The following is a 26794-nucleotide window of genomic DNA, read 5'->3' as shown; positions in this document are numbered from 1 at the left end:
TGTGAGCTCTCTGGGATTGTACAAATGAATAAAACAAAGTTTGTCCCTGTGCATGGTATGATGAGACCCTTATAGGGCTCCTTAGTGGGAAATAAAACAGTGATAAGCTTGTACAGTGCCCTCAGCCCAACATCCTGTTTGTCCATCACAGATGGAAGAGAAACTGTATAGGCATATTGCAGTAAGATGTCATTAGCCAGTAGCACCCATATCATACAACATTCCATATCTCATAACAGACTTTTCATCCCACAACAGACACAATTGGGAGTTGTATGTTTGACTCTAAACAGCACATCCGTTACGGAACGGAAAGGGTCCCACCAAACAGAGAACAACAGTTACGCAAGGCTATCAGTTTGAATTTTAACATTAGTAGTAGTTTCCCCTCTTGTTTAGATTTAAGTAATTTTAAAAAATAAATAGACACCTATTCACCTGACAATGTTAAAACAGAATAATATAGCCAGAACTGAAACAAACATTTGGGCAAGTTACTCAACCAGTGAGCAAGTCAGCTACTTAAAAAAGCGCCTTTCCATATCCTCATCCTCTCTATCAACACCCCCCCCAACATTTACCAAAACACCTAATAAACAGCTTTTGAAATGTGCCTACTTGGAGAACTCTCTGGGGGAATTGCATGTATTCTTACATTACTCATGGAATTGGAAATGAAGATCAAGGGGTTTCCTGTAATAAGAGACCAACTATGTTTGACTTTTAGTGTCTGGACTGAGCTATTGAATAAGGAAACACTTAAAGATGTTACTATTTCTTTTTCTCCAGTGTTTAGGAACTGAATGACTCAGGATCAGTAATGGGATATGGAGCCTTTAATCTCCAATATGCTTGTTCAAATTGAGCCCAGGTTGGAAGCAACCTGGAGTTACCACTAGCTGACAGCCATTTAGTGGTTCAAGTGAGTTGGTCTCAATCCAGCTCCTGGTAGATGGTGTCTCTATCAAACAAAATCACCACTCTTGGCATTTTCCATAGAGGCCAATGATTGAAGGGGCCTGGCGGTTGAAATAGCTTCTTACTGCTAGAGGCACACTTCAAGGCTAAAGTACAAGGTTAAGTGTAAAGAAGTCTTCACTGTTAATCCTATTGTGAATAAAGGCTTCTAATTCTCAGCTGATGGCAAGCATTTTCTCTAGCACTCTTTCCAGCAAAACCCCTCACACAGCATTACGCGTACTGACCAATTCTTATAGATAACTGCTGGCAGACTCTTCTACTTGGAGAGCACCACGAAGTCTGAAACACTTGAGAAAAATACAAGATACGAGCAGATTAGCCTGCCAGACTGAAGTTTGATTTCCCAACGAGCCAGTGACTCAATATTATTTGAATGTTTGAAATAGTATACTTCTAAAATATGAAAGTGTTTAAATATTGACGGAATGTTTGTCTAATCCTGTCAAACATTGATTTTTAAAATGTTTACATGGTACACTATATAAAATATTCAGTAAAGTCTGGGATTGGCCTTTGTCATGCATTGACACTGTTATACTACCCAATGGAGTGCAGCTTATAGTCTAAGTGGGATTTTGGTTAGTAATATTACCAATTAGGGAGAAGTTTAGAGATGAGCACACAGAGAACTGGAACTCAGCAAATCTGAAAATTCCTCCCAACTTGGCACATAAATTTGCTTTCAGATCTGTAAAATAAGGGGTAGTATTTTAGACACTTAATTTGTAAATATTTGTAAACTACTTAGAAATCAGATAAGATGCTATGGCAATATTCTAACCCATATCTAATGATAAAAGCAACTGAGGAAGGAAGGACAACAGAACATCCCCCACTGGAAAGTAGGGCCCCTTTTATCAAAAAGGAAGAGTTGCACCTAGAAAAACCAGGTTGGACAGCAGGAGTAAGAGCTGTACAATCTGACCTGTCCTAAGAAAAATAAGTAGGAGTGGAGACTTTTATAACACTTCTATTAGAAATTGTAGCTCACCAATTATTTTGTTTGAATTAAACTTGCATTATGCAATAGCAACAAAGACTGTTTGGGGAAATAGTAAAGACCATTGTAAAACATGCATTTAGTAAGTTATTTCTTTACCATGTTAGCTCTTCTATACAGCCTTGCACAGGCATTGTAAACAAGCGTGCTTCTTCACTGATAACTGTTCAAAGTGCAGCACTGCAGCGATGAGGGAAGTCCATGTACTAAAAAGGCCTTAGTACACGAAAAGAATTTCTATGAACAGTTCCATGCCACCAGCATAGCCTTTGCTCTTAAGAGAAAAAAAATCTAAAGCAAATATGTATGCAGAGGTACAACTGTTTTCATTTATACAGAACCTTTCAGCTCTAGTTCAAACAGGAAGTAATTCCAGAAAGTCCTATGGCCAGTTTATACAGGAGGTTAGATTAGATGATCACAACAGTCCCCCCCACTCCCACCCCAAAAAACCCCCAAACCAAACCCCAAATCATTCCAAGGAATTTTAAACTATATAGATACAAATAGTGCCAAAGTACACCCCAACAGCACTTGCTGACTGTAATGATTCTTCTCAGTGGCAAAGGGCTGAAGCCCATTCATTTGTTGCAGCTGCTGGACTATGCCCACCTTGAGAGAGGGAAGATGAAAGCCCCTTGCCTTTGCTGACAAAGGCATCAAATTGTAGCTGGAACAAGCACATATGAACAGTTGAAGCACTCATGCTTCAGCCAGCATGTGAGATATGTTGTGATAATTGGGCCTACAAAATTAGCCTAATTGTGAACTCAGCTGTAAAAAGTGAGTGAATGTGAATGAGAGGTCACAATAACCTATAACATGTTCATGGGACAAGATGCAAAAAAGATGGAAAGACTGAATTAGTCCAAATGAAAAGGTCTACTGATATAATTTCTACTGTGTTAAGATCATGCCTGGTAAACAAGGAAGGCCTAATTGTTGGACAAAAAATGTGAGTAATTAGTGATGTCCTGCGTAGCTTGTCTTTTTGCGGTCCTCAAAGAGACTTTGGAGGGAGAAAGCAGGGTACTGCTGCTACACTGGCTAACTGAAAAAAAGGGGAAGGAGTAAGCTTCACCATCATGGCTGTTACCACCACCCCTACCCCTAAGTCTCCTGGACCTTTCTCCATCCTGATCCTGCCCAGACCAGAGGGACCCAGGTGACATCACCACCTCCACCAGCTCAATCCTGAACACCAATGGGGAGGTCAGACTGGCACACACCACCCATTGTCCTCTTCCTTCACCAGTTTATTTCTTCTTTCCAATCCCTCTTATGAGTTTGGCTTAGCCATCCTAGTCTGCTCTGCAACACTGCTGTAAGCCTTTGACCAGAAGCGAAGCAAAGTGCAATGCCCTAGAGAGAATCACATAGAATGTTGCCAGGTCTCAAAGTGGCTGGTAAGTCTGAGTGCTGTGCCTACATTTTTCAGCAGTGAGGTTGCAAGTGAGAGTGATCATCAGAAACAAACTGCATTCACTCTCTCTGCTATTTTCTCTCCCTCTTTTGTACATCTTCTAGGAACTGGGATTGGACTTTAACAGTTCCAGCCCATCTCAACTGACTACTTTTTCCACAAAAAGGATAGTTACTACCATTTAACAGACTGTCAAACAAGGAGTTTTGGTTTTGTTTTTTTTAAAGAAAAAACACACCTCTCCAGCTGAAGGGAACAAGAGATGTTAAAATGAAACACTTAAATGGCTTTTCCTTTTTCTCCCTGTAGCTTAATAAAAGGTTAAAAGAATGTTTAATGCTGTGCTTGACACGGTACTAAGCAGGCTGAGATCTCTATACTAAGCCCCGAACAGTGTTTACCACTGTTGAATGAGGGGGATACAGAAGCCATATGCACTAATGCTCCATAATAAAGTGATATAGGAAAGCCACTGAACTAAGAACAGAAATAGGAAAGCTGGAGTTTTGAGTTGAGGCAACATTACATAGAGCATGAGAGCACTCTATTGGCATGTCCACACCGCAGTTGAAGGCGTGACTGCATCTAAAGCTAGCACAGGTATGCGGACCTAAATCTAGCTAGCATAACAGTTAAGACCCTGGGCTTTAAGCCTGGGCTTCAGCACAGGTTAGCAATGTGATGAAGTGTCCAGGGAGCTGGTGCAGCCCCGTCTGAAGCCTGCCATTTCTTCACTATTTGTAGTCTAGATAATAGCTAGCATGGGTGTGCTTACCCTAGGTGCAGTCACACTTGATTGCACTGTAGACATACCCCATGAGGATTAAGGCCTCTGCATACTGATCAGTTCACCCACCGTTTAAATACAGCAAATGTTTAAGACCAGAGGGAATTTGGACAGGATGCCAATATTAACACACACATTTGTACAGATTACCATGTCATTTGTGAAATTATTTCTTGGCCCATGCTCCACTAGTACAGTACTGCCATGGATAGAGAGCCATGAGATCTGGGGGGGGGGGGGGGGGCAGGAAGAGAAGAGGGCAAAAACAAGAATATCTTGTTTCTTTCTTTAGAGGAAGAACACAGCTCTACCCTCCTCGACTACCAACTGCATAAGTTTCCTCAAGTTATCCTTCCCTGAAGCCCTCCCTCCACAGAAGACAGCAGTCATGTGCACTGACCACTATACAACACTGCTTAAAAAGCAATTAAGCATTAAACACAGAGAGCCAAGTGGCCCTATCCATTTAGTTTTATTTACTAAAAAAAGATCAGCATCTATAAGTATATAAGCAAATCAACTGTACACAATCCAGCCATGGATGGTTTATGCTGCTTTTTTCCTGAAGATAGCATAGTAAAAAAACCAAACAAAAAGGTTTAGCACTACCATGTGTAAATGCAATCTTCAACAGTAACACATAAAAGCACCAAGTTTTATACTATCTTCCTGGATAGATTTAATGAGGCCAGACTATGGCAGTTCTACACAATTCATAATACTATCTTTGATAAAGTTTGTAGAATACTGAAAAAGTCATAGAAAAGTAACTCACTTCAAAAAAGAGTATATTTGCATATACAAAATTCTTAATAGAACCAAAAGTTCCAGATATAAATGTCAACATTCCTCAAGTTACTTCTGATTTATTAAATTAATACAACTGTTAGGGTAACAAGCTATTAGAAAAAAATACTGGCTTCCCTGTGCAGTTAAGACAAATTTTAAGCAATAAAGGTCAGAGTATAATAATTTAGCTCAGATTAAGACCACACTTTAAAAGACTGAAAATTCAGTCAAAGTTAGTCTACTTTTTTAGTTTTCTACTATCCACTTAAGAAATATATATGTTGTATGAGATTTTAGGGTCCAGTTCTGCTTACATTGCAAGCATGGGAGCCCACACATCTTTGGGATAAAGTTGGTCCTAAAGCCATTTTTCTCATTGCAGATAATATTAAAAGTAGTAGATACTCCACACTACATTTGTATAAATATTACGCTGATTGAAAGTTACACATTACAGTTAACAATTTGATAGTTATGACACTTGATACAGTTTTTATTTCCACAGGAAAATAGCTCAGCTTTCATTAACACCATCACCATGTACTAGTGCAACTTCCAAGTCTGGCTTTAATGAATATACTGTGTTTTGTTTTTTTTAAATAAATAAAACAGCCAAGTTTTTGTAAAAATCTCAATTTGACAGAACTTAAAAAGGCAGTCCTATTTCTACTGTTTCTTTCACTATGGAAAATGTTAGTAAAACTGAATTATTGCAGGAAGTTAACAAGGATGTCCAGCATAAAATGTAGTATGACCGGACTAATGCCTACATCAAGAATATGTAGAATGGCTAACAGGCTATTGTTTCCCAAGGCTTTAAAGTTTCAGATTTGGTTTTGTATGGCACACAGAAGCCAAACCTCACCTAATGCTTCAAACCTGAACTAATGTTTCACATTACCATAGGAGCCACTTATTGACACTACATTTTTAAAGGTAAGGTGCTTGCTGATGACAGCATGTGGATTCAAATATAGAACATGGTGCATTATTCTGCTTTTGTTCTATGTGTATTTCTTGACTAGTAAGATCAAGTTTCTGTCTGCATAAACTTCAGAGCACTTCCATCTCTTGACAAACTTGTGCAGAGTGATGCTATTTCAGCACACTTCTGTGTGCCAATGCAGGTAAGTAGGAAGCGTAATTATCGGGCAGCTGCAAAAAAAAAAAAAAAAAAAAAAGTTTGAAAGAACGATGAATCTTATTGATAACTATTCTCCAGCTTATCTGTCTTTCAAGTTAAAACTATTGATTTATTCTACCCCTTCAGTTTGGTTTTTATTTTTTTTAATTGTAGGCAAGATTCATTTCTAATAGCAATGGGATAAATTTAGCTCTTTCATAAAAACCAATATACTGCTTATGTGAAGACACATATTAGATGTAGATTTTTTTTTTTTTTAATTGCACTGTCTTCTGTAGGGAAAAACTGCTTTGCTACTAATACCTGAGCTCCTAGTTTGGAGAGATACCTATTCCTTAAACTAAAGTCATTCTTTGGCTGTAATTTGGCCAAGTCATCTTCGTTTTCACGTCTGAGTTTCTCTTGTTTTTCTGCTCTGTAAAACAAAAATGGATTAAATTAAGTGATGCGCAAACCAGAATCTCTGTTAATCTGATTGTTAATTTTACTTCTAGTAACTAACAAGTTATAACGTTTACAGGTGTAAAACTGCAGGTTAACAAAAAGCTGAGACACAAACATTTGGCAAGCCACACTAATTAGATATTCAAGAAAAACAGACTATTTTCTGCAATTTTTTAATTTCACATTTAGAACTTTATTGGAAAGTTACAACATGCAGACTCATTTTTTAAACAAAATTCAGACTATGCCTTTATCAGTTAAACAAGATTTGATCCCTTAAAATATATTAAGATTATAGCACAAAAAAGAGAAGTGACAAACAACCTTACTAAAGAGACTGCTCAGCAGTCTTACAGAGTTAATAGCAATCAGGATTTGGTTTTATCACAGATTAAAGAACCAGTATTTGGCCATACAGTACTTGTTAGAGACAGCTCCCCACTCCCACTTATTTTCAATTTGAGCCCTTTCCGTAAAGAGTAAAAAAGTCTTGAAGACTGAACTGTGTTTTACTGCTACACGTGATTGTGTTTTGCATGAAGAATGTGACAAAAGCCACATTAACAGAGACCTGTTAACAAGTTTTGGAAGGCAATGATCTTTTCAGTACACAAAATACAAGTCAAATAATTGCTTAAAACCATTATTAGGCAAAAACTCTTGACACCAACCAAAGAGACACTATTTAAGTGCTGCTCCTGTAAGTGAGATACGTGATCTAGTTTATACTGCAAGAATGTTTGCTTCAGGTTGAAAAGGAAACATTTTGCAATTGCATGAAACTTCAGTTCAGTTTAAAATGCTATGACCCAACACAGTGCAACTGCTCTGAGAAAGATGAATGTTTGGTAGCTATTAAAAATTGTTACAAAGCATAAGTGTCATCATAAAATAGTTTACTGTAAAATCCTCGGCATGTTAGTATGTTTTCCAATCAACTGTATTGTCCAGTGCTAAGCATCGAGCTCTAAATACACTATAAATTCTTCAAGCTGATAAGTTGCTGATCAAATGCTCCCCACTTCTGGATGATATTTGCTATTCAAATTTCTTTTCTGAAAAAAACATTGTAGTGAGAATTATTGAAAACATGCTACAAGGAACCCTGACATTCAGGGTGCTTTATCAAACAAAATGTTATCTTTTGAATTATATATTGGAAACACTGCACACATCTTGCATTGACCAGAAAAATTGGCAAGTCAAGTAAAAATATGTATCTGCTTCTGGTGACGGAATGTGCTCCACGTACTGACAAGAGCCTTACGTAGACTCTTCTTCTGCTCCTTTACCATCCAAAGCAGCTTCACATCTTGGTCACTATCTGTTAGCTCATGTGCTATATCTTTTGGAACCAAGTTTTCATCAGGTTTCAACAAGTTACGTTGCTGAAGTGGGATCTTAGATGCCCTCTTCCCATCTCTGTAGTGCCACCCCACAGGCTGGGAACAGAAACCCAAGCCAAATTTGCCACATGCCAGTATGAAACCACTACCACCAACTACTGTGGGAGAGATGGCTTTGGTTGAGAGATTTCATTCTGAAGTCACGGGCATGTAAGATGTTGTAAAATTGTTTTTATATACAGACAATACATACAGAAATCTTCTATCTTTCACTTTACAGAAAAACTAAACTTAGTTCTGTAGCCACTGCAGTAAAAGTGTCTATTTGCAATTCACTACAGACAGATTACATATGCAAGTTTAGTGCCTCACATTTTAGCATTGACAATAAATGGTCTTCTGCCTAAACTACAATACTTTTGTTCATGTATGTTAATTTCTGTAACATACAACTATATACCTAAGCAGCAGCACTGAGAGGGTAAAGGTGTTTTACTGTTCACAACAAGAAGTGTATCAAATAAAAATATTCATCTGGTTCACTTGTAAGTTATCTGAATGAAGTATTCATATTACCTAGCTAGAACACATAATTAAACATTGTGAAACATATTTAAAGATAAATCATCTTTGTGTAAAAAAAATAAAATAAAAAAATAAAAACAAACACACACACAAATGGAAAGAATGGACCTTATAGCTTTATAACTGTCCCATCCTTTAAGTGTCTGCTTCAAAAATGTGCCTGACCCTAAAGCCAGTTATATCTACTTCTATAGTCATCTCCATATTATCTGATTACTAGATTTTATCCTCGCAACACCACTGAGACAAGGAAGTATTAACCACCCCATTTTATAGCTGAGGAATTGAGTAACTTGTTCAAGATTACATAGGAAATCTGTGGTTGAGATAGAAATTGAACTCAAGGAGATTTTAGTCTTATGTCCTTCTAAACAGGATACTAGACTAAGTTTTTAGGAAAAACCTATCTAAAAGCAGGCAGCTTTTTGTTGTTGTTTTTTGGAGTTTACAAGTGGGTTGTATTTTCCAGCCATGCTGGATTTCTACATTTGTAGAATTAAACCCTAAACAAGTTTGTTATATATCAAAGTTCAACTTCACCTTCACTGTAGCGTTGTTAATGCCCTTTTGGTCACACACTACTAAGGGCTTGGCTACACTGGCGCTTTACAGCGCTGCAACTTTCTTGCTCAGAGGTGTAAAAAAACACACCCCTGAGCGCAGCAGTTACAGCGCTGTAAAGCGCCAGTGTAAACAGTGCCCCAGCGCTGGTAGCCAGCACTGTAAGTTAATCCCCTCGTGCAGCGCTTTGAAGTTTCGAGTGTAGCCACGGCCTAAGTCCTAGTCTACACCAGGACATTAGGTCAGTATAACTACATTGCTCAAGCGTGTGAAAAATCTACACCCCTCAGAGACACAGTTAAGCCGGTGGTGTAGACAGTGCTAGGTCGATGGGAGACTTCTCTCGTCGACCTAGCTACCGCCTTTTGGGGAGCTGAAGTACCTACATAGACAGGAGAGGTGTACCTACATAGCTGAAGTACCTACATAGACTACCATCGGCATCGGTAGTGTCTCCACTGAAGCATTACCATGGCACTGCTGCTGCAGTGCAGCCATAGCTGTGTGTGTGTCGACATACCTTCAGTTAGGGAAGTTACCTTCCATGAAACCCAGATGTCAGTGACAGTAAAAATAAACTTGAAATAAATCCAGTGTCTTGACAGGAGGCAATTTTTCTTCTAATAACTAGAAGGAGACTTTTTAATGTCCATTGCACTAGATAAGAATGGATACGAATTACAGTAGTGTTTTGATAGCTTCCCATTCACAACCAGAAGCCAAGATTTTCAGAAATAGGACCCTTAAGTTCAACTCTTCAGTAACCTGAAGGGCAGTGCAAGCTGTGAGCGCTCAGCACTCTTTAAATTATTAGGCTTCTAAAGCCATATTTATGCACCTGTTTCTATATATGGCTTTAGAAGCCTAACTTTAGGATCCTATTTTGGAAAAAAAAAAAAAAAAAATATCAGTCTTCATTTGTCTTGCTTTTGATATTAAACCCAGATAATCTTACTTGACTCGTAAGTGGCCCCAGATATACTCTGCTCTATATTTTACTTTTGCAGTGGCAATTAAAAAGTATGCCATTACCCAAAAGCATGACTAAAGAATATGACAACATGCTACTTGTCTTTTCTTAACTAGTCACACCTACATAAAAAGGTCACCAACAAGCAGTTTTAGTTCAGTAGTTTTTTTTTTTGTTTTTGTTTTTTTTTAAATATACTTGGGCTTGTCTACACTCATTTCAGTGGAAACACAACCTATGACAATGGTAAGGATTCTCCTGTTGGCATAGGTGCTCTAGCTCCCCAATAGGCAGTAGCTAGGTCGACAGGAGTATTCTCTGGGGGTTAAGCCAGTTTATCTGCGTCACACAGGGGGTGTTTTCTCTCACCTCCCTGAATGATGTACTTATACAAAAGATAATTTTCTAGTGCAGGCCAGGCCTTAGAACTTTCATTCAGCTGGAAGGAACTCTGTATTTTCTTCTTTAATATAAAGGTATGTTTTCAAGAGTTAGGACCAGCAAGATATGATGCCTGGGCAGTAGACATAAGCCAGTGTTTGCTTTACTCAATAACAGGAGGCAGGAGCATGTAATTCAGAGATGGAGAAAGCCACAAGCCACACAGCAGACTAAATTTTGACAGGATTTGGTCCAATAAAAGGTATCCCCACCCCATCTCTCAAATGGGCAATTGCAAATAGTTGTGTATTTTAAAAGGATAACGCCAACACTCACTACAGTGCAAATTTTAGGCACCCAACTTCAGATACTGAGATGGCCTCTTTTTCATAGGTGCTGAGCATCTTCAACTCCAGTTGGCTTCAACTTTTTGCAGAATGAAGTTGTGAAGAGTATTTCTACTGTAGTAAAGTTATTCTTGCCTCATTCATTCCTGACAGTATATTGCAAAATACATTGGACTACAAAGGTGTGGTTAAGGGGAGACTGTGCCAAAAGTCTAGAATCAGGTATGACATTGAACTATGTGTATGTTTAAAAAAATAAATAAATAAATAAGATTTCTAAGTTAATAAAGCTTTTAAAAGGACACCAATTCTCAGCTTTATATACTTACTCAGCTGCAGCTAGCTTTTGCAGTTTTTCCCTTTTCTTTGCAGACCAGTTAAGATCACCTCCTACAAACAGAAGTTATACTGATTTAGGAACTTCTGAAATATTTGTCTTTGTATGGTATACTCCACTAGAAACACCTCTATAACTTGAGAAAATGAAAGTCAATATACATATGGAAAAATCAGTAATATTGAGAGACCTTGGGATAAGACAAGACTACAATTCGATATGGCAGCTAAAAGTCAATGCATTTCTATGCTGCATAAACAAATAGACATGTCATAGAGCAAGGACATAATAGCTATGGGTCTAGAATCTATTAGAGTGAATTCAGTCCTAAGTAACAAGTTGAGTTCAGAGAAGTAGTAGTTTCTTCTAGCACTTAAAGATTTTTAGAAAGTTAACTATTTAGCTATCCCCTCACCTAAGCTATAATGTGGTAGGAACAAAAATTTAAAGGGATAATCACCCAAAAAGGAGAGGAATTTAGGATGATAATCCTAGCCCTAACAGCATGTAGTAAAGAAAAAAGTTTCAGGCTGAACATCAGGAACAGCTTTCTTGAGTGAAAAATGTTTTAAACCAAGGAAAGTGGTGGAAGCCCTACACAGCTTGGGGCATTTACATGTATACAGGATAAAATGCTAGCATGTCCTGGATAGAAACAACCCAATATTAGCAGCAAAATGGACTGAATGTAGCAGCTTTATCGTTATCCAACCCCAATGTTGGAAATACAATTAGACGTGCAACAACAGTCAAGGGGGAACGAAGATAATTTGCTTTCTGAAGAGCCAATGCAACTTTTACATATGCGAACACATAGCACTTGAACAGTTACTATGAGGTCTACAAAAGCAATCTGAAATTTTTCCAAAGAGGGATAGGGAAATGGTCACAGTCTTACTCAAAGCCTAGTATAAATGACCAAATCAGATATCCATGTGCAGCTGTTCTGTACTCCTTTAATATTAGTTAGTTCAACCTTATTAAGTACCAGGTATGTTAAAACTAGTGCTCAAGTTAGTTCAAAGGATAGGTTCTGAATCCCCTGCTTACCCTGACTATTGGGAGCATTCATATTGATAAGGTTGAGGGAATTTTGATGGTAATCGGCAAAGGAAACTTTTATATTGAGGTGATTTAAAAATGTCTCCATTACCCTCCATTAAGAGGGTAAAATTTTTAATCTACAAAGAGTTGGGCCAGAACAGCTTCTGTTACCCTGTGTAATACTAGTTAGAGAGGAAAAATTTAGATCATTGTTGTAACTAAAATTACTGACTCAAACAGAACAGAGAAAATAATGTAGAGAGACAATATAAACATGCACCTACCAGTGAGGTGATTCACAAAATACAGCATGACTACAGCTATTAGTGACACTAGAAAAGCAGAAGAGAGTTATAGTCAGCAAGGTTACTGTGAGGGGAGGAAAACCAAACTCTTACCCTAAAATGCAATTAAGTAACAGTCAAATCTTTTAGGTAGCAGCGTTGACAGACGTTGAGATTTTAAAGAATGAGCTAAGTGAGTTAGGAGCACGTCCTAGTGACATGCTCCTAACTCACTTAGCCACTTTGAAAACACCACCTAGAGTGTTTAAAGCAAGATCAGGAAAATGGTCACTTAACATGGGGGGGGGGGGGAAATCTCTTTCCCTGAAGATCCCCTTTTAGCATAAGTAGTGTGTTTCAGTGTTACCTAAAAAGGTTCTGACTATACTTAATATCCATCTGACCTCATTTTCCCCCTCAAAAATTTCTTCAGTACCCAGTATAGATTATATAAAGTCCATTGAGAGTAAATGATCAATACTCCAGTGAGAATTAATTACTTTCAACATCAGTTTATAAAACAAGCATCCAACTATCAATCTACACAACAGAAAGTATTCACTGACGTGGCTACAAACACACTGAGCATTAAGGAAAAAATGTCATGTGAGCTCCCCAATATTCAGGGGCCATAAGTTCCCACAGTAATGTACTTACAGCAAATACAAGCACTGAAGAAGACTTCTAGAAACAGATACCCTCGAGAATCCAGTATCGTACCAGCTGCTATGGCAATAATTGCCAGACCCAGATTTTGGATAGACTGCATACTAAAACACAGGGTAAACAATCTTGTTATCCACATTACATGGGGAATTTTTTTTTATTATTTTTAAAGAAGCCAACATGCTTAAGGTCTGAAGAGTACCTAGAATTTCCTTATTTGCATTTATAAGTACAACTACAAGAAAGACACTGTACACTGGCACAAGCTGCATCATGGCATACAGAGGCAGATATGCAACAAGTACATTCTCTAATTGTACAAACTGCACCCACAAATCTGAGGGCAGAATCAAGTTCTACATCTGTGACCTGTTAATTTTGCCAGTAATCCTTTAAATGTGAAAAGCAAAAGCTATTTTGGAGACAGTAATTTCAGAAGAATGAAAACGTATTAGATTTGTTTGATATCAAAACAAGCATATCTTGAAGAATTTGAGGACTGTTCCTAGCTTGAGTAATTGTATAAGATATGTTCATTGCAATGAAACTATTAACAGCCACTCTGGAATAAGCTACTCAAAATTTAAATAGTGGTTCTGTATTTGGAAGTACCCGCTGTAGACCTCCCCTGGGAGACAAATATATAAATACTTACAAGCCATAAGCAGTTCCCAGCTGATGTTCCGGAACAACAAATGCTACCATTGGCCACAAAGCACAGGCAAGCAGTGAATAGGCTACTCCCAACATACACTGTTGAAAACAAGATTATATATATGCTGGTGTTAAGGTACTAAAATGTAGTACTTGGTATAGAATTTTAATAAAAGGATGACATTTCTGTCAACCGCTTCCTATGAGCATAAGCCAAGAAGAAGTGGTTTGGCAACAAGTTTCTGGGTGAGCTTTGCAGAAGCAGAACCAGCCAGTTAGGAAAAAAGTTTAATTATGTATATATACACACAGAAAAGCCAATTTATTAAAAAAACACACCACCCACAAGCTGAGTGGTTAAATTGTACCAGGTATGATTAGGGATAACCTGGTACATTGTAGGGATCTTTAACAACTCATGGTGGAAGCTCTGAATTGGGGAATTAATATTAAAAAAACCCATGGGTTTCTGAACAGTACAATCAAGCACCAATGAAACCTTTACACCAATCACCACATATGCCACGTTTTACAGGAAGCTTTTAGACTATCCTCATACCAATAAGAAAAGAATTACAAACTCTTCTCTCCTACCACCTGGAAAGCCAGGTGCCTTAGTAAAAGTCCACTGTACAGGCCTTCAGAGGAGTGAACATGTTTTAATGATATCCAAGTTGGATGAAATAGCTTTTCAGCACATAACTACTATTTTAAGGCCCGACAGATATCAAAACAAGTACTGTGTCACACTGTAAAGCAGGAAAACACACTGCTAGCCCTGATGGGTTGTTAGGTATTGATCTTCAGTCCGTCACTGCTTTAGGACTGACTTTTTTGAGCCTCAAGCAGTATGTCTTGGGAAGGTGGTATGGACAGAAGGTGGGGGTTTTCTGGTTGTCTCTTCACACACACAGGCCCAAGTCAATAAAATGGGTGCGTGAAGCTGTTTAGAGGTTTCAGGTATTTGTACACAACTGCCAGAACAGAAGACAGCCGATCATAGAATCACAGAACTAGAAGGGACCTCAAGAGGTCATCTAGTCCAGTCCCCTGCACTAGTGGCAGGACTAATTATCTAGACCATTCCTGACAGGTTCCACAACCCCCCTATGCAATTTATTCCAGTGCTTAACCACCCTGACAGTTAGGAAGATTTTCCTAATGTCTAACCTAAACCTCCCTTGCTGCAATTTAAGCCCATTGCTTCTTGTCCTATCCTCAGAGGTTAAGAAAAACAATTTTTCTTCCTTCTTGTAACAACTTATTACATACTTGAAAACTGTTTTGTCTCCTCTCAGTCTTCTCTTTTCCAGACTAAATAAACCCAATTTTTTCAATCTTCCCCTATAGGTCATGTTCTCTAGACCTTTAATCATTTTTGTTGCTCTTCTCTGGACTCTCTCCAATTTGTCCACATCCTTCCTGAAATGTGGCACCCAGAACTGGACACAATACTCCAGTTGAGGCCTAATCAGCACAGAGTAGAGTGGAAGAATTACTTCTCATGTCTTGCCTACAACACTCCTGCCAATACATCCCAGAACGATGTTCACTTTTTTTGCAATAGCATTACATCTAGCCTAGTATCTCATTTACCAGTAGCCAATACCAGAGGAAAATGCAAGTATATTCCAGGGGCAGACTGGGGAAAGCCTCAAACCCTGGGAGCTTTTTCCTATAGCTGTCAGCTCCATGCAAGTAGTAGGAGGCTGCTGCAGAACTGCAGTCTTACAACCCACCCTCTGCCCCCTACCAGATTCCAAAGGAGCATAGGAATTACCCTAATGGATCAGACCTGAGATAACAGTTCTAGAATGACCTACCTATAGGGGAAGTGTCCTGCTAACCTCCCACACCCCCAGTGGTTGGCTTGTATCCTGAAGCATAAAGGCTTATAATCTTTATAAAAGTTTGCTTAGCTAATGTAACTGGGGTGCTCATTAGCCAGAAATGTCTAATCTGGTGTCTAATCCTACTAAGCTGTCTATGTCTACACTACCGCAGGATCAACGCTATTGCGATTGATGCACTGGGGGTCAATTTAGTGGGTCTAGTTAAGACCTGCTAAATCGACAACAGATCGCTCTCCAGTCAACTCCAGTTCTCCACCGGAATGAGATGAGTAAGGTAAGTCAACGGGAGAGCGTCTCCTGTCGACCCAGTGTGATGTAGACACTGCAATAAGTGGACCTAAACTATGTCGACTCCAGCTACGTTATTCATGTAGCTAAAGTAGCATAACTTCGGTCGACTTACCGTGGTAGTGTAGACATAGCCATAACTTCAAGCAGATAATCATGTTGTGCAAAATATTCCCTAACTTCACTTTTAATTTCTGTTTCATGTAGCGTTCCCTTGTTCTTGTATTCAAAGAGAGTAAACATTCATCATTCTCTCTCATATCTCCATGGTGGTGGACTAGTGGGCACAGTGCCAGCAATATGGTCAAAAGAGCATGATAAATACAATTTATCATATGGCTATCAGATAAGATCACGTATGTACACAATTAAAGTCATTATTACTAGTAAGAATTACCATAGCAATCCAAGGGTTCCAGAACGTAAAGGCCAACATAACGTGAGAAGCAAGGGTTGCCACTACAGCAAACATAACCCAGATAATATTTCTTCCAAGTTTATCCACCAGGAATCCAAAGACAGGGGACATGGGTGCTGATATGATGTATACAATGCTACAAAGAAGTGATAAAGGTAGTTTGAAAACACATTTATTCTACATTTTAAACCACAAGGCAACTTCTGTCTTTCCATCATGAAGCATCACTATCTACAACACCAAATTCCCTCTTCACTGTGGAGCCCCCATGCTTGAATTGTTCTGGGACGCTTGAGTGCATAACAAATACATTCCCTCTCCAAAAAATAAATATCAAAGCAGCATAATTAGTGTCTGGTAGTTGAGGGACAGGGGCAAATTTAGTGTTCACCACCTTGATAATTCAGGGATCAGCCTCAAGAGAAGAAATCTAGCCCACTTGTATTGCAGAAAGGTGATTAGCCATTTGTAGAAGTCAGAAGGGCATCAGCCCAGAGACCAAGATGTCTAGGTAGCCAACAGCGTGGTCTACTGGTTAGAACACAGGAATGATTTAGGAGCAATGGATTCTGTTTCTGGCACTAACGGTCACTTGTATGATGTTGAGCAACTCATTCACCCTCTCTGTTTCCTCAGTCTACCTCACAGATTTGTTATTATACTTTAGTTCGTTGATTGCCGAGTACTATATAGCTACAAAGCATAATTAGCCTGCTTTAATAAGCTCTGCTTGGGAAAGGAGTGCTTCTCAGTCCATGACTCCTAACAGGTGTCACAAGGCAGATCTTTCCTTGCCTAAACAAAGCCCCATGATTCATTTTTATAGTCTGGACTTCCCACAAGGGAGGGACTGATGCTCCTTGATAGAATAGCCTACCCATGCCCCCGGGAATGCATTAGTCATACAGCACAACACAAATATGTCTGAAGACAAGATTTTTGGGAAAGACTCTCTACTGTCTCCCTAGACTAACATGTGACTGACATGCTCTTACATAAAAGCCTTTAATCAAATAAATTGGCAGGCATACCTGTTAATTGCACTTGCTTCTTGAGAAGAAAATTTGAATTTCTCAATGAAGAAAACCCTAAAGTAAAATCCATAGAGGAGTTTTAGAATTTTTTTACCCATTTAAAATGTTACCGTTTTAGCTTAAATTTGAAAGTGAAAATAGGAAAAAATTCAAATTTACTAAGTTTTTTTTTAAAAACAGTTTGACGTAAACATAAGAATGCATGTTACAGAAAAATGAAATCTTCCAGAGAACATAGATACTGCATATAGAATTTCATAAGGTATTTAGGAGCTGGATTTCTATAGTAGAAGGTTCTAAAAATGTTTTTTTCTACATCAGAAGAAGTCATCAAAAGCACAACTCACTGGTGGCTAACCTAGTGATGGCACAGCAAGGACCAAGCCTCTGTATTAGACCGGCCAAAGCAGGACCTTTTGGAGATGATGCATAAGCAAAATGGAAAAGCCGGACAACTATCTTAGCTTGGAGAAGTCTGATGGTTAATGATGCTTAGTCAAATCTCCACTTAACGTGACAGTGGAGAACACTAAATGGCAGCCTTCCATGGCTCTTGCTGCATTAAGATTTCAAGTTTTAAGTAACCCAATTCCAAGTTTTAGGTAACAAATGTAACATGCATTACACCAGCTCAACCAATGCTAAAACCTGAAGTGTATTTTTAAGAAAGTGCAACAGATAAGAAAATCCACATCACAACTCTCAAATGGTAAGAGATGGCACAAGCAATGTCACTGAAGAAACATCAAAAGCAGACTAACAGGCAGAACTGCTACAAAAACGTTTCCTAATGATTTCTTGAAAAATAAAAAAGCAATAATTTTTTTATTTTAAATATATCTTTAAAAATTTACATTGTCTCTACAAGGAGTTCTGTCCGTTAACTTTGTGCCAAACTGGTATGGTATGTTAGGAAGTGATGTTTCTGATGCAGCTGTTTATATTTCATTTAAAAAGGGGGGGTGGGGGAGAGGAGAGAGAGACACTTACTTCCCAAGTCCAATGAAAGGAAACACAGCCGCATAATAACAAACACAGATTATAAATATGAGCCACAAGGACAACGAGAAGTCTTTCACATCAGTTAATTTAATCACTTCACCTTCAGAAAGAAAGACAGATATTGGGATCAATGCAAGTTATCTATAGATAAGTTTAATTTTTTTAAAGATGAATAAAACTAAATGCATTGTAGAACTGAGCATTCATGTAGTTAGATTTTGTAGGATAAATATAATCTCACTATATAATAAATTATGCAAGAGGGAGCTAATGACAAGTTTCAACTAGCATTTTCATTGATCCTGTCTTAACGCTATAGAACTGCCAAAACTGAAGACCAAAGTCCAATGTATTCCATGGCAAGCTGGACTTAAATTCTGCAGCACGGTCCCTAGAGTCAGAGACAGTCTGGTTTAGCAGAGTGGAACATCTGCAACGACTTCTATTTAAATAAAGAAGTTGTCAATTGAAAAAAGTGAAATTTTGCTGCAACCCCGAACTACGGAGAAGTGATTAAATGTGGGGAGAGAGCAAAACAAATTATTTCCAGTATGCCTCAGATTTTTGTATAGACAACACATCACTACAGATTGTTGGGGGAAGATGTATACTCAGGGCCACCCGGGGGGGGGGGGCAAGTGGGGCAATTTGCCCCAGGCCCCACAGGGGCCCCCACGAGAGTTTTTCGGGGGCCCTGGAGCAGGGTCCTTCCTCGCTCCGGGGGCCCCGGAAAACTCTTGTGGAGCCCGGGCCCCCGGAGCTTCTTCCGCTCCGGGTCTTCGGCGGCAGTTCGGCGGCGGGGGGTCCCTCCGCTCCGGGACCCACCGCCGAAGTGCCCCGAAGACCCGCCGCCAAAGACCCAAGGCCCCCGGAATCCTCTGGGCGGCCCTGTGTATACTGGGTGTAACCTGTGTAAAAGAAAGTTGGACTCTTTACACCTAGAGAGCACAGGAGGCTTTTGAGGTTGCAGGACACATATTAGCTGGATGTTTCTATTAATAATAAGCAGTTATTAAATAGCTACGGCTTACATTTATATGGTCTTCACTTCAGCATCAGCCCTGACAGAGTAAGACATGGGGCATGAACTGTCCTTTCTGTAGGCTCTAGAAGAGGACATTGCATCCAGTTTTCACTCATGTTTTCGATCATGACAGCTAGAAGCAGGGTTTGTTTTGCAGCAAGGAGAGGATGAGAGGTGGTAAAATCAGAGCACCGGGAGCCTGATATGACTAATGGACAGATAACTGGAATTTAAGTTTAAAGGGTATTTTGTTCTAGAGTGAAAGATATGAATCCAGGTTACATACACACTTCTAAGTAACTGATCTAGTACTATAGATGAACATACTATGCAAATTGAGCGTTTTAACGATTTTTATCACTCACCAGTTTTTCCTTGCTCTTTACAAAGGATTTTTTCTGCTCTCTTGTCCAGATAAGCGAGAATTAGTGCACAGATTAGTGAAAAGATACATGTTACACCACCTGGAAGAAGAGAAGGAGTTCACTGAACAGTAGTAACTCCAGAAAGGACTTAGTTCGTGTATGTTTTATCATACACCTCTAAACAGAACAGACCAGTCTAACAATTGCAGAGTTTACTATGACCAAACACCAGTTGCTAGCATTATAAAACTAAGTGGACTAATTCAAAGTCTGAAGAATGTAAAGATATTTTGGCTTACTAAACACTACCTTATACAGACACCACCTCAAAATCTTTTACCTTTTATTTTCAAAAACAAGTGTTGCAAGTACAATTGTGCCTGTATTTGATTACAGATAACTGCACTTTATCTAGAAATATAGTTACGTGACTCCACGCACAAAACAGCAGTTACAGGATAGTGAGTGCAATGCGTGAGCAATTCTGCACCAAAAGTTAGTTGTACTTGGAATATCAGAATCAAAGCTCAAGCCCAAATGTAAGCAGGAGCAATGTCTTAATACCCATGGTTTGGTTTTGTGGAGGGGAAAAAGGGGACAAAGACCTCACCCAAGTGGAAATTTTCTCTCTTCATAGTACAGATGAATAAACATGTACAAGAACTTTGACATGCTGCCTTTCTGAGGGACAAGGGATGCACATAGTTCAATGGAAGATTTAAAAAAAAAAAAAAAAAAATCTACCCATGATTTCCAAGCATATGCAAGACATGAAGGCCATTATACATCCCCATAATGAAGACTAACTTTGGTTTCAGTTGCTGGCTATACACACCACTAACTGTCAATCAAATGTGAGAACTACCCAGATGTTGACTTTGCTTAAAGTCTTAACTTATTGCTGGCCATGAAGACTTACCTTGCCAGTTATACTGCTACTCTCAGACTGATCTATAGTTTATTTTCAACACTATCAAGCAAATTTTCAGCTGAAGAACTTATAAATACTCACTCATTTAGCTTTTTCTAGTTCATGCATATTCTTTAAAATGTTCAGTGTATGTTGCTTATGTCATGTAGCATTCAGGATTTTCAGACATGTGTTATTGATGACTTTTTAAAAAAATATTTACTAACCTATCATGAGTGTAAATCCAAGTGTACTGTGACCTGTAGAGCCCAGCAGATCTTGAACTCTGGAGTATATCCATCCCATGATATTCATATTCACAGTGCTCCCCTAGACAGAAAAGACAGTCATGAAGAATATTGCAGTTTACAATTCTATTATAGTTTTAAAAGGATCAGCTCAGGTGAACAGTTTAAGTTTCACCAATTTCCCAATAAATATAAAAGCCATCTAAAAAAGAATAGATCTACAAAATAAGCTTGATTTATGCATCCCAAGGTATAAAATTAAAATTGCAACTAGTACAAGAATTGAATAGGTTCAAGATTACAAAGATAAGAATCCAGTCACATACAAAGTTTCAGAAGAAACCCATATTAGATGTTTCTGCACTAGCAGCAATACCACCATGAAGTCTATATTATTCACTGCAACGACTTATGTGTTATATGTATGATTTGTTTAACCCATATTTTAAGTAGACTTCAGGAGGACATGTCTAACCAGAGCAGAAGATAGTCCTCCCAGAACAAGGGATATTCCAATGCTCTGTTAAGGGAAGGCTGGAAAAGGAAAAAGAAAAAAGGAATTTTTTGCCAGAAGCTGGGAATGGGCAACAGGGGATTGATCACTTGGGGATTACCTGTTCTGTTCATTCCCTCTGGGGCACCTGGCATTGGCCACTATCGGAAGACAAGATACTGGGCTAGATGGACCTTTGGTCTGACCCAGTATGGCTGTTCTTATGTTCTTAATATAGCCGATTTCCTAGCCCAAACAGAATGAACAGCAGGCCCATCGTTGGATGGCAGGTCAGATATATTTATATAAAGTCCATAAAATACTATTTTAATATTTCTATACTGAACAGTTATGTTGTAGAGTAAGCACAATTAGAAGCTCAGGTCCCAAATCAATTGATGTATATTGCAAATTAAAATGCAAAAAAAACGCAAGCAAAATTCAGCCAAGTTGACACTCATGGTGTATGCTGCATGAGTAAAGTCTGTTGTACATTTTAAAAATTCACCCTTGAAGGCAGCAGACATTACTGCCATTCCTGTCCTGACTTTGTAGGCAGTATTAGTTTTCACCAGGGCCTCTTCAGAAGTTTGACAGTTAACACCTCAAGGAACTGCTGTGTCCTGGTGGTTACATCATGCAAACTGTAATGCACAACATCCACATTGGAGTTTAAAATGCTCTCTTATCAGATTCTTCGTAAATGGAGTTTTGGCAATTTTCCACCAGTGCATCCTGACCTCACCACACAGTTCCCACTTCCAAGGAGTGGAAAGTCGAATTTTAAACATATGATTATATAAAAAAAAAAAAAAAATTGCGTTTATAGGTCTTCATACTTACAATTCTGGCCATGCTAAGTTGTAATCCAAACACGAGGTTTAATTCCTTGCCTTTAAACCAACTGACAGCATAGGCATTTTGTGCTACTGCTAAGGATTCCCCACCAATTCTAAATGAGGGAAAGAAAAATATATGAAAAAATGTAATCTGAACACCTGTTGTGATATAACAATTCAGTACACTGAATTGACTTCAGTTTGTGTACTGCTGTGTAGGTTCACTTGAATTTTACATGCACACATCTAATGTAACATGAATCATAACTAACAAACGTGTAGGAAAGGCAATGGTTTTGCATTTTGAAGACTATAGCAAAAAGTGGAAAAGAATAAGCTGAAGTATATGAAAATGGATTTGGTTGTGCAAAGAGAGCAATGTGAAGACAGCAGAGGCAAAAGTGAAATAAGTGAGATTGCAGCACCTTCTTAGCTGAGATGGAATAGTGTAAGCGCCAAGGGGTGATGACTGAAGCTAACAGAGCCAGGATTTCACAAAACTAAAGTATGTGTTTATTGTTGCTCATCTACAGTATGTCATGGATTGTCAAACTTTTTCATACTGTCGATCACACCTTAATAAAGGTATCTTATAGCCCACCTCTTTTCATTTTTGATCCTGCAACACCCCAATTATTTACATGTTAAATTGTATTAAATGCTAAAACACATTACTTTTACAACTGGAGACAAGGAGCACCAGCACCTCAGCGCTATTCAGATCTTTACAGACGACTGCTTGGCCTGCTGGTTATGTATGGTTTAGTTATTGTTTAAATTAAGTAAAGACATTAAATACAGCACTGAAACATTAGAAAGTCATTTCTAATTTCTAATTCTTTAATAAATTTAGGAATGCAATTGCAACCCTTTGCAGACCTCACTGAAGATATATCAAGACCTAAGTATGTAGGCTGTGGGAGCACAAGTATGCTAGGCACTTTGCAGAACACAGAAAAAGGTGGTCATTCCTCTAAGTGCATACAATCCGATGTTGACCTTTTACCTAGACTTACCCAAATACAAATCTGCCAGCTTCCATTAGCCAAAAAGCATTAAATAGAGCTCCCGTCGCAAAGATCACCTGTAAAATAGTAACATTTAAACAAAAAACAGAACAAATTTTAACCACCCAACTTTAAACTAAAATGATTCTGGAACATCAAACTACACAAATCACATACCACGTGAGCTAACAAGCTGTTTTTTGCTTTGTGGTTTTTTTTTCTGAAAGCTAGCAAACATATGGAACTTTGCAATATTTTAATGCTTAATGTGCTGCTAATGAGCATTTAAATACACACATTTGTAAGTATGGACAACACTACCTAGGAAATTTAATCAAATGCCTATTGATGAATATCCAGTTGTTAAGTGATGCAAATTGAATTTCTGTTTAAGCATTTAAGTTTAAAAAGCTAAAAAGAAAGCAAGTCTCTTTGTAAAAGTATTCTTCATACTAGCTGCTGAAGGCATCCTAAAGTGTGAATGAACATTTGAACCTATGGAAAGGATTTTTTTTTTTTAAATAAATTACTAATTATAGTCAGTCCCTGTCACTAATAGGTTATCATGCACAGAATATGGATTAATGCATTACCTAGTTACTATAGTTTCAATTAATATAAACAAGCTAATAAACTTGAAAACTGCTACAAAATCCTTATAAAAATATTGTTTGCAAAGTCGGATTAATTGTACCCAAACCTACAGCAGTTTATGTATATGCAGTATTCCCATAACTAAAAATATAGGAAATATAAAACTGTGAAATAGTTTTTCCTAGCTTAAAAGGAGCTTAATTATTGGCCATGTTATCGGATTACCCCTCCCGGCAGGAAGATGGACACAGGTTACTGCAAGGCCACGTGGGAGGAAGGATGTTTACGGGGCACTGTACTTTACCACTACATAGAGTCAATCAGAACTACTACAGAACATATGCACCCGATGTGCTCTATGTTTTAAGGCCGTGCAGGTTTCAGGTAGAAGGGAAGAATCAGGACAACTGTTAACAAGGCACATGATTCACTTCAAAAAAATCAAGTACAGGTGAATGCACTAACAATAACCATCCTGGAAAAATGTGGGCAACAGCAAGTCTTTACGTAACTCCAGGCCAAAATGGACGCTGTAAACCGTAAATAACTCTTTGCAATAATAAAGAATCTTTATTTGAACAATATAAGCAGGTATCTTAGAAAATACCTCGATGGGTTTCTTAAGGCAATTCCACAATTGTTAATCCTAGCCTGGTTTTTGCCTGCAACCCTCTATCTGAAATGCACACTGTTATGGAAGGGTATGATGCATATTAATTAGCACAGATTAATTATGCTATCTATGCCTTTTGTTCAGCAAACCCTTCAACAACAACATGACACAGCCCGTTGTGCCCCCTTTTGTTTGCACTTACTTGTCCAACACAAACAAAGGAGCTGAATATTACGGTGCCCAACCTGTCAATGAAAATTTGAGATATTTAAAACTTTAAAATAAAGCCAGAGGTATTAGAGTACATTGAAAATATTTAACACTACTACACATTAAAAACAGAAGTGCTTCTGAAGCATTCTTAGGTTTGGAGATTTAAATCAAACTGCCCAGAAATCTCTTTTCTACCTGTTACTAACCATGTGCCCCAGGATGAGGAAACTGCTATTGCCTATGACCAGCAGAAACATTATTTGGAAGAGTAAATGTGTTCAGTGTGTGGCTCAGGACTTCTAGCTCTATTTGAGAGAATTTACATCAGAAAGCTCCATATTACATGGACATGCCAGAGCTCTCTCTGGCTAAATATTGCTTATCTGACCATTAGCAGTAAAAAAAAGTCTGGCACTCTTCATACAAGCTTTCTTTGTGCTAAAGTGATGTATCTGTTACATTAATTGCATTGGAAATACCATACTTCCTTCCCTGAAACTTTAAAATTTAATATGTAAACATATTAAGGGGACTGGACTAGATGATCTCTGGAGGCCCCTTCCAGTCCTATGATTCTTTTATAGTTTACAAACAATACTTGATCCTTTCTTTTGCACTGGGTTTGGTGTTCATAGATACACGTCTGAGGTGATAACAGATTTGAGAAACAGGAGTGCATATGTTCTGGTTTTCAAGTACCATGATCAGTTTCCAATTCATTTAAAACCTGTAACTTTAATCTTCATTGTTAGGAGGAAGGCAGTGTAATACATAAAGTGACATAACTAGAATACAGTGAAAACATTACAGCATAGGCACTGACTCCGTGGGTGCTCCAAGGCTAAAGCACCGACTGAAAAAAGTGAGTGGGTGCTTAGCACCCACCAGCAGCCAGCTTCCCTCCCACCCCCTCAGCATCTCCCATCCACCGGTGGCCCTACCAATCAACTTCTCCCCTTCCCTCCCAGCGCCTCTCGCCTGCCACGATCAGGCGGGGGGAGGAGCAGGGACAGGGCACACTCAGAGGAGAGGCAGAACTGGGCGGGAAGAGGCAGAGCGGGGGATTGGCCGGCGCCCGGGCCCGGAGGAAGCCTCATAGCAAAGGACACACATGCCTCATTTTTATCGTGATTTGATTAATACTTTTAAAAAAAACTGAAGAAAATGTATTCTTTCCACTTTCCATTTTTAATGTTCGAAATGTATTAGCTCCATTCAGCACTTTGTAGTAAAAATCTAATAGTTTGCTCTGTAGTGAGTGCATAACTTAATATTTACTCCAGAGGCTGGAGGAATCAAAGCTCCTCTACAGTTTTTCCACTTCCAGACTCTCATACTATTACTGCATATACAAGAGATTCATATACCCAGTAGTTCAAAAATAGTACTGTGGTGTTTTTTTAAAGTACAGCTGTTAAGACACTATTCCCCTTTAAATAAGCCTGTATTAGATACATGAATCTGCCTACCCTTGGAACAGTTTCTTAGTAAAACTTAGTACACAAACCAGAAAACTAAAGTTGTGAAATATTTCCTAACAGGGTGGATTGATTTAAATCACTGAATTCAAATCATGCTTAAATCAGCAAGCAGGAAACCTTGACTTAAAAATGTTATTCTTGTTTTACATTTGTACTTCGGGTATGTCTACATATAGAGCTGGGGTGTAATTCCCAACCTGAGGAGACATTTGTGCTAGCTCTGATCTAGTTTGCCGAGCATAGGTGTGGCAGCGTGAGCCATGGAAAGGGCTAGCCACCCCACAAGTACATGCCTACAGTCTCTGATGGGTACATACTTGGGGCTGCTAGCCCATCCTGCCACTCACGCCTCCCCAGCTACAATCCATTTCTAAACATGCTAGTTAAATCAGAGCTAGCGCAGATGTCTCCCCTTGAGCTGGGAATCACATCCTTAGATTCAAGTGTACACAGTCTTAGTCTAAAGGAAGGTTACACCAAATAATGACAATGAAGCATTAAAACACATTCATTAGCAACAAATATAGCCTTTCCACTAAATTTAGTACTTTGTTAATCTGAAGAATACATTAAATCTATAAACATTTATTTAAGCAGTTATATAAACTAACATACATTTGTCCAGATTCTTAATTTTTATATTTTATGTTAAGAAACGTGTTGTGCCAT

The 26794-nt window shown here is 38.5% G+C and overlaps 1 protein-coding gene across 2 annotated transcripts in view; it reads right to left on the bottom strand.

The window, feature by feature from the left end:
- Window positions 1–4661: 4661 nt before the first annotated feature.
- The window catches only part of MFSD1 (major facilitator superfamily domain containing 1), a 29212-nt gene continuing 7079 nt past the window's right edge, over window positions 4662–26794 (bottom strand). The window contains exons 4-17 of one of the 2 annotated variants that reach the window (XM_065410752.1): window positions 24634–24676; window positions 23234–23301; window positions 22222–22330; window positions 20865–20967; window positions 19728–19826; window positions 18327–18438; window positions 17334–17390; window positions 16282–16438; window positions 13745–13842; window positions 13081–13193; window positions 12424–12471; window positions 11088–11148; window positions 6428–6539; window positions 4662–6135 (exon numbers count right to left, since the gene is read on the bottom strand). In XM_065410752.1, the coding sequence (XP_065266824.1) occupies window positions 6076–6135; window positions 6428–6539; window positions 11088–11148; window positions 12424–12471; window positions 13081–13193; window positions 13745–13842; window positions 16282–16438; window positions 17334–17390; window positions 18327–18438; window positions 19728–19826; window positions 20865–20967; window positions 22222–22330; window positions 23234–23301; window positions 24634–24676 (1240 nt within the window). In that variant the 3' untranslated portion in view covers window positions 4662–6075. Of the gene's footprint in view, window positions 6136–6340; window positions 6540–11087; window positions 11149–12423; window positions 12472–13080; window positions 13194–13744; window positions 13843–16281; window positions 16439–17333; window positions 17391–18326; window positions 18439–19727; window positions 19827–20864; window positions 20968–22221; window positions 22331–23233; window positions 23302–24633; window positions 24677–26794 lie in introns of those variants that run through there. The other variant, XM_065410751.1, reaches the window with a different exon arrangement.

Source organism: Emys orbicularis, chromosome 9 (genome assembly GCF_028017835.1).
Source record: "Emys orbicularis isolate rEmyOrb1 chromosome 9, rEmyOrb1.hap1, whole genome shotgun sequence".
NCBI classification, from domain to species: Eukaryota; Metazoa; Chordata; order Testudines; family Emydidae; genus Emys; species Emys orbicularis.
This window is presented reverse-complemented; position numbering and strand designations above follow the sequence as displayed.